Consider the following 8,805-nt stretch of genomic DNA (forward strand, 5'->3'; position numbering starts at 1 on the left):
CATCATGGTTCTTAAAAACCTGATTTTCCTCAGCCAAGACCTTTAGCAGCTGAATACCGAATAACTGGTATTAAGCCGCTAAATGGTGTTTTTATTAAACCCCCCCCCCCCCCCCCCCCCCCCCCCCCATCCCCCCACCCCACCATTGTTTCCAAAATACGTGTTCCATTGTGATGGGTGGGGAGGGCGTACTCGTACAACCAGGACTTGCCTTAAGGAAACATTAACTAACCGAGACTATCCTGGTCAAGAGGCTGTGTATGGCAGAGTTGGCTTGTCTTGTCAGGACCTGGTCCCACACACTGTTCTCTGTCTCTGTCTGACTGTCTGTCTGTCTTTGTCTTTTTCTGTCTTTGATGGTGCTTTTGCAGTCAAGATGAGTGGTCTCTCCAAGCTGATGTATGTTTCGAATGAGAACTACACTTTTTGTGTGTACAGTGTGTGACAATGCAAGAATAGTTTCTGTAAATATGTTTTCAAAAGTTGTAAAATATTTAAATAAAAGAAATATAGTATTTATACTAAAAAATTGTGAGTGTGTTGTGTTGACAGTTCTTATGAACACAACTATGCAGTGTGTTATATGGATCATGGATCGGCCCCTTTGATGAACGAGATCAAAAGAAGTGACAGGTGGAATGGCTGGGGATACCAGTGTGAATATATTGATACTAACATTTAGAAATTGTATTTGATGTATAGTATAACATGTACTATTTAAATCTATAATATATTTAAATCAGTAATGATCAAAGAGAGTGAACTCAGTCTTCCAGTGCACTTGCAGATCACCTCTACTGAACCGCTATCTTTGTTCTGTGGTTAAAATGATCTACTGATAACCTGCGGTCAAAAATATCTTTTGATGACTGGCGGCCCTATCAGTGATAAGATAAATGTGTAGCCGCAATGGCCTTCTAGGCCACGTCAGCATGTAAATCTTTAGCGGGCCCACGGTGTGAGAGGATGAAGATTATGAACTTGATTGATTAGCCAGTGGTCGTGATGAAGTTGTGGAGACAAAAGGTCAGCGATGATTTAGTGAAACTTTCAGTAAATGAGCCTACTTCAGCAACACACGCATTGCATGAATGTAACCTAACACCCTTCAGCTAGTGAGCATTCTCCTCTCCTAAGCTTAAAATAGATCATAAGTGTATAAACTGATTACGATAAATGATGGGGGCTCTCTCTATGGCATTCCCATTACAGTTTGTACATCACGTGGCTGTTATTTATAACAAATAGCCTGCTGAATTTTATGGAGCCACTTAAGGGTCACGGGGATGATTTTTTTTTTAAATAAGCAATATTTGCATTTCCCATACTTTTGCGTCGTCTCGCAATACATTTAATGTATCTAGGAATACTGTCGAGGAAGCGCAAAACATATTTGTTGGAACCTAAAAAATATCGCGAGGGGACACAAAAGCAGCTCAACAATAGCAGCCGTGACCCTTATGCGTTTCCGTAGAATCAGGTTATTCCACATTTTATCCCAAAAGATTTAACCAATACAAAAAAAACCAAAATAAGCCTGCCTGTTGGTCACGCATTACCCATTAGCAGCTGGGTGCCACGTGCACGATAGGCTTCAAAGCACAATACCAGGCACTGAGCCTAAATCGATGATGGTGCTGCACGTGGATGTGAAATCACTGAACGCTGCCTCACTTACAATCTGCCCTGTCACGCGTGGGGAACACACGGGCCGCGCTCAGCTGATCGCTCCGGGGCGTGACGGGGGAGCCACGACTCTGCCAGCACGTGGCAAAACGTAGCGAATATGTGCTGGCAAAACATGCGTGCAGTGGAACTACAGTTGTAGTCGCGTTTAGTACGAGCCCGTTGATATTCATGCTGGCATGCGTGCAAATACACACGACTATAGTGGCAAGCACTTGCCGACATCTGCCGTATATCGAACAGCGCTACACTGCTGAAATACTAAACGAGATGGGCAGTATTGACATTCTGACTGTAGGGGACATTTGCTTGCTTTTTTCCGATCCCATTCAAGCTTTGGACACTTGCCAACACTGCTACTGACATCAACAACAAGAAATGCACTTTGAATTACAATAAAGTGTTCTATATAGCTGTACATGTTAATTGTATCCCATGTTGGCTTTTAGGGTGAGCTGCTGACAACTGCTTTAACTTTTCTGTTCAAAATGTACCTAACCTAAGTCTATCTGTTCACTCTATTAAGTTAAATGTTTTTATCACAAGAAGAAATCAATAGTCATGACGCACACGACTATGAACGCCTGATGACAGTAGTTCCAGAGGTGAGTGCAAGCCTCAGTGACAGTGTTGCTGAAATTGCATGTCTCAGTAAACGTCAGACACATTTGGATATTGGCTCAACACTGCCATCTTCCTGTTAGAGATACGTACTACACCATTGCAGGTTACAAGTCAAGTTATTTATTAAGTTCTTAAAAAAAAGAATGACAATTCCCAGTCAAATTAAACACAGATTTCAATACATCCCAGACTCAACATAAGCACTGATTCCCAATTGTACCGTTGCACGTAAAATACAGACATATTTAGAAGAAAGCAATTACTGGTAACATTTAACACTGCTTAACACAGAAACAAAGTACTCTGGTGATCTCTGTACAACATAATCAGAAAAAGTGTGAGGAGAAAAAAACACAACAAAAACCATAAACATGCTTATTAACACAGTATTGAACATGGTGTTGCATAAACCAAACATTGTCTTAGTGGAGGACATAAAAAGTCATAAATGAAGAATTGTAATTATTTTAAAAACTAATGCCCATCAAAAGTGAATCCAAATATCTAACGTGAGAACATGAAAATAAGCAAGTGTTCCAGGCCCAATATTAAAAACATTAAAAAGCTTTAAAGTCATTTTAAAAAGGCAACAATTAACCACCACAACTTTTAACAGTTGTGTTATGTGCGGACACGATCAAAAGGACCAATTACATTCATAAATCAATACCATGACACCAATTAACACGTAACTTGAGGTCTTGCTTTTTTTTCCTTTTCATGATGCCCTTCCTCAGTGCAAACAATTAAAGTACTCTGGCATTAAAAACAGCCTTAAGACCAACGGCAATTATCACACATTATCACATTATCACACACTTGATTGTCTTAAGGGTGCAAGTCCTCAGGCATACTAATAAATATAACTGATAAAGGAGCAGCTGTAGCAGAAAACACCAAATCATAACTGTTTTTGTGACGTTTTCTTGTTCCCTCAGGGCTCAGATACACATACGCGTTTTTGTAAAAACGCGACGCTAGGAAATACATTGATTCCTATGGTACGGCGCGCTTTCACGCAAAGCGCCCCGTACCATAGGAATCAATGTATTTCCTAGCGTCGCGTTTTTACAAAAACGCGTATGTGTATCTGAGCCCTCACTCGCTCTCTCTGATCACACAAACACACATAGATGCCCTACAAACCTTAGCTTATCGGGGTGAGGAACCTTAACGCAAATAAAGGAAATGTCCAGTTGCAAGAGAGTCCTGAGAGAAGCAGGAATGTAACTCCCCTCTGTGTGCATCTTGGAACTGGACTCCGATAGTATTGCACCGAGGATTCTTTTCTTTTTTTTCCCCAATAGGAAAACCAAAGTGCATAGGTCCCTTACGAGGATAGCAGAAATATTGCAACATTTTTGTTGTTATAGTTTCATTCTGGATTAGTGTAATGTGGTTAAAATACCCTGTTAGTTTGTGTCACTGTCTGAGGTCAGTCAAACAGTGGAACCGCCTTTATCCCGCTTGCAGTGGAAAAAGTTTCCAATTAGATCTTCCCGGTATTCCCGATTCCTCAAGGACCAGTGGTGCTACTGGAATTAGTAGTAAGGGCCAATGTCATCATAGCCATCATAGCCTGGCCAATCAGGGAAGAGCCGATTTGAGCACCTGGGGCTTCCGTAGCGGTCAAACTGAAAGCCCCAGTCACTGGTGCTTGTTCGCGACGGGCTTCTTCTGTGGAGGGCGTTCTGGTGCTCCTTCTTCAGTGCGGAGGGAACGATTCTGTAGTTCTGACCCTCGTTGCTGTCCCAGTGTTGCGCTCCGGCGACCTCGTAGAGGACGGCAAACTCGATGCGCTCGTGCGGTCGCGCCTCGCTCGGGAGGCTCAGCTCGAAGGCGAAGGTGTCGCGGTCCTCGTCCTTGTAGGTGTTCTTCATGAACCGGCACTCCACGTCGGCGTGGCTCTTCCACGTGTCGAAAGTGACGCGCAGCTTGACGGACTTCTCGAAGGACAGGTTCTTGACCTTCACCGTGCCTGCCAGCGCCCGCTCCTTGAGTGAGCAGTGCTCCAAGCAAACGTAGTTCTGCTCCAGGTGCTGACGGAACAGCAGGTAGTCGGAGGACGGCTGGGCGAAGTCTAGAACCAGCGCGTCCTTGTCCGACACGACCAGCGTGGAGCGGAGAAGTTCCTGGATGTTGAGGGGGATGTCAATGGAGTCCGCAAACTCCGAGAAGACCTTGACCCGGGTTAGGGCCAAGCCTCTGTGGTCCGCGAAAGACACCTGCTTCTTCTTTGCTCTGAGTGCGCTCTCCTCGTCCAATTTGGAGTGCTGCTGGGTGTGCCTTTGACTGATCTTCTGAGCTGGGTACAGGCAGGGCTGCAAGGGCTTCACAGGCCCGAGGCCCCTTTTGCCATGGAAGGCCCCTCTGGACAGGAAGAATGGCATGGCCAGATCCACAGGCATGGCTGGTGTATGCTGGGAATTGTAGTGTGCACTGTTAATGACAACAAAAACTTGATTAGTCATAATGTTTTGACATGCATGGATGGCATTATTTCGTTACAGTTTTACTACGAAAGTGTATGGGCAACAGGTTTTACTTCCACAATATTAACAAGGTAAACACAAACGCTCTAGGGAAATAGGCTTTATCAGTTGTTTTGAGAGATGACTTTTATAAGGGTCAATCGTTAAATATTATCTACCTGTCTAAGTAGGTTACCCTAAACAAACACTTTCACCTTGGCCCAGAGGTCCAGTCTTGGTGCCTCCATGGGGTAAAGTCACCCTTGCATTACTACTGTTGAAGCAGCAGTAGAAGTTTTGGTCTAAAACTAGCTACCTGAAGGTCATATTTAAGCCTTACAATCCCCATCAACAACACAGATGGCACTGACAAAACTTACTAGCTTGACAACTTTTGTTTCAATTAGCGAGGTGACGCTGTGAAAGTTTTTATTACATTTTTGCAGAACACAGCATTCCACAGGGCGTAACCTAGGCAGCTCAGGTGTATGGATCCGTCCTTCACGTGATCATATAGAGTCATATTGATTCTCTAGACGAAACCAAACTTAGGTACCTATAGTCATAGAAACATGAACCAAGAACAGTCCTAGAGCGTAAAATCATGCATTCCGTTGCTTTAACTAGACGGCCAATGAGATGAACCAAGACCAAGCTTTCCATAGCGCCCTCTGGAGTTCACCATATGAGGCGCAAGTGAGTCTCCAACACGGTGAAAAAGTTTCCCCATCCAATTAGCAGATCAATAATTAGATCAATGTATTTAAAAGAAAGGTCGGCAATACTTGCAAGCTCAAAAGTCATCCTTGATTAGTCTGAGAATCTTATCGTGCATCGTATTGTGATCAGACCTAGGTGTTCAGTTTAATGACTGGTTAATGATCGATCAATTTGTTTGCTAAGACGCCGAGACCTAAGCGACAATAAAAACAGTCAAACCAATATAAAAAGGTAGATAACAGCACTCATTTAAACACAAAGCGTTAAAAATAACCTAAATCCTATCCTAAAAAATGGCATAAATATATTTTCATTAGGTAGCCTACCTGCACCGGGTCCTCATTATGAGGCTACTTACGAAAGCTTGCGTTAAAGGTATACGCCCTTCCTTATCGTCCTGTTCGACCGGGATCAAACTTTTTTCCCTCAATAATGCACAGTTCAGCTAAAAAAATAAGGTCAGAAACCAACTTAATCGTGGTAGGTGTAAATTATTGTATCAAAACTTGACCCCATTTCCTTGCATTAGTAGAATTTCCTTCCTGGATTGGTTACTTTCTGACACTTGGGATACTTCGGTTTAATTCTCTGTTTAAGACGTTAAAGGCCCACTGTTGAACGTGATATGTTGTACGATCTAACTGTAAAATGCACATTATTTCACAGATGCACACACAATTGTAGGTTATGAAGTCACAAAGTCACTGCTCTGCCAAACATTTCATGTAAATCATGTATTCCTCCTCAAGTAATTCGCGTTTCATGGAAGTTACAAAGTTTCCCTTGCCGTGAGAAATCTGCATTTTAACTTACCAGGATAATCACATGTAGTGCATCTGAGAAACAGAGGATATCTCTCGCGTGCTCTTTGTTTTCATCAGTGGTAAGCTCATTCCCTCTGCCACGACATGTCCATTGGATCTTTACCGGCACTCTGTCTTCTTCCACGCTGCTGTTATGCAAGATAGTTTTGTGGAAAGATTGAAGTAGGCCGGTGGGCAGGATCCTGTTTAGCACCGAAGTGCGACAATCAGACCACGCTGGGCGAAGATCACACCGGGTGCACGTGGACACGTTTCATCGACCAATCACAGACGACTCATTAGGCATGCTGGTTGCATTCCAGGGAGTGATCGGTGGCCGTCCTGGGACGTTGGATCCTGTGGAGCTGTTTTGTAGAGGTAGGTGCACTGCAGTCACTTCATTGCATCCTCAGAGTTCAGACGCTTTTTCAATCAGGCCTCCTCCTTTGAAAACTGTCAAAACAAAGTTAGAAATGTATTCATGATATGTATCAATAGGCTACTTGGCTTCTCACTGGTAGGCCGTAATGTAGTTTTAGAAGCCCCCACTCCTGAAGTCTGTGTTATGGTAGCACACTGCACATTCACTTTAGCACTCCTGCCCTGCATTTTGCATTTTGCCTTCTAATGTACATTTTAACATATATATATATATTTATATTGTATCCTATATACTGTGTTTTATCTAAAGTACTTCTCTCATGTGCAGTCCTTTGTGTTTTTATGTTTTATAATATGTGTAGTACTGTGTTTGTATGTTTTATGTTTACTGTATGCACCTATACACCAGAGCAAATTCCAGATAGGTGTAAACCTACTTGGCAATACATTTTATTCTGGGGCCATCTTATTTGGACATCTATGTGGCTATAGGGGACAATAGTATGTCTTTTTTTCTCAAAAAGACAGCTAGATAATTATAAATGTAATCGGTTTCATCTATATGTTACACTATATCAAGACATTGTGAATTTTGAGGTAGTCCTCAGCTAATTTTGCTCTCCTGTAGTCAAATGTCATGACGTCAAGTGTCACGCGCATCAAATGTCATGACGTCAAGTGTCACGCGCATCAAATGTCATGACGTCAAGTGTCACGCGCATCAAATGTCATGACGTCAAGTGTCACGCGCATCAAATGTCATGACGTCAAGTGTCACGCGCATCAAATGTCATGACGTCAAGTGTCACGCGCATCTAATGTCATGACGTCAAGTGTCACGCGCATCAAATGTCATGACGTCAAGTGTCACGCGCATCAAATGTCATGACGTCAAGTGTCACGCGCATCAAATGTCATGACGTCAAGTGTCACGCGCATCAAATGTCATGACGTCAAGTGTCACGCGCATCAAATGTCATGACGTCAAGTGTCACGCGCATCAAATGTCATGACGTCAAGTGTCACGCGCATCAAATGTCATGACGTCAAGTGTCACGCGCATCAAATGTCATGACGTCAAGTGTCATGACCTGCCAGGCTATTCCCCCCTCACGCGATCACCTGGGTGTGGAGGAAACACTAGAGCGAAAGGGACGGCGGCCTTTAGTGTTTTAAAGACAGAGCAGAGTTTTAGGAGCAAGGTTTCCCCGTCGCCCCCGTTCTTTTTTTAGTTGTCTCCTTAGTCGTTTGTCCTAACTCAGACGCAGCATTTTGTCTGATGTCAAATTTTTCCTCGTTTTTACTCGCCCCCCCCCCCTGACCTGTAGAGAGACCAGGAGGTCAAACGCTTGCCACCCCAAAGATTCCAGAGATTATATCATGCAGACCTCAGGCTGTGGTTGTTAATGGTGAATGTAAACAATAGCCTTATAGCCTTACAGAAAAGGTATATATACAAAATGTTTTTTTGTTTGTTTTTTTGTATACCCTTTTCCCTATGTCACAACATGTTTGCAGTTTGGTGATTAAAAAAACAGGAACAAAATAGTACTTACAAGTCCCTCAAGGTTCTGTACTGAATTGTGTGTGATCAAAACAGGGTTATTTGTTATTGTCAAAACATCTAACAACTCCTGACTGACCAGAGTCTCCTTTCAGAGTATTTCAATCAGAATCAGAATGTCCTACAAACAGAATGAATTACTGGTCATAGACGGGTAACTGACTTTTTAATATCCTGCTTTGATACATAATGCACATGTGGTTAGAACTGTCAGACGTATTGGCTCTCTAAAAAAAAAGGCCCAGTCCTGTTTGAAAAGGGCAACAGTCACTACATTTACATTTAGTCATTTAGCAGACGCTTTTATTCAAAGCGACTTACAAGGGGTATACACATTTTAAATGATTACACTTATGGCACACTGCACATCAGGAGCAATTAGGGGTTCAGTGTCTTGCTCAAGGGGAATCGAACTAGCAACCTGCTGATTACTAAACGACTTGTCTACCTCCTGTACCTCTGTCAGCCCGCGTTCTGAATGACACGTTCTGGAATACATGTTCCTTCACTTAATATTTGACGAACATGAACCATGCACCGGGTGCAAACTCAGCAT

The 8,805-nt window shown here is 43.0% G+C and overlaps 1 protein-coding gene across 1 annotated transcript; it reads right to left on the reverse strand.

Moving 5' to 3' along the window:
* Positions 1-3,851: 3,851 nt before the first annotated feature.
* ppp1r3b (protein phosphatase 1, regulatory subunit 3B) lies at positions 3,852-4,781 on the reverse strand (the record flags this gene model as incomplete). Its single annotated transcript, XM_080842585.1, has 1 exon — positions 3,852-4,781. One exon carries the CDS (start codon positions 4,779-4,781, stop codon positions 3,852-3,854), a length of 930 nt encoding a protein of 309 aa, XP_080698711.1.
* Between the last annotated feature and the right edge of the window lie 4,024 nt (positions 4,782-8,805).

Source organism: Sprattus sprattus (assembly GCF_963457725.1).
Source record: "Sprattus sprattus genome assembly, chromosome: 7".
In the NCBI taxonomy this organism is placed as follows: domain Eukaryota; kingdom Metazoa; phylum Chordata; class Actinopteri; order Clupeiformes; family Clupeidae; genus Sprattus; species Sprattus sprattus.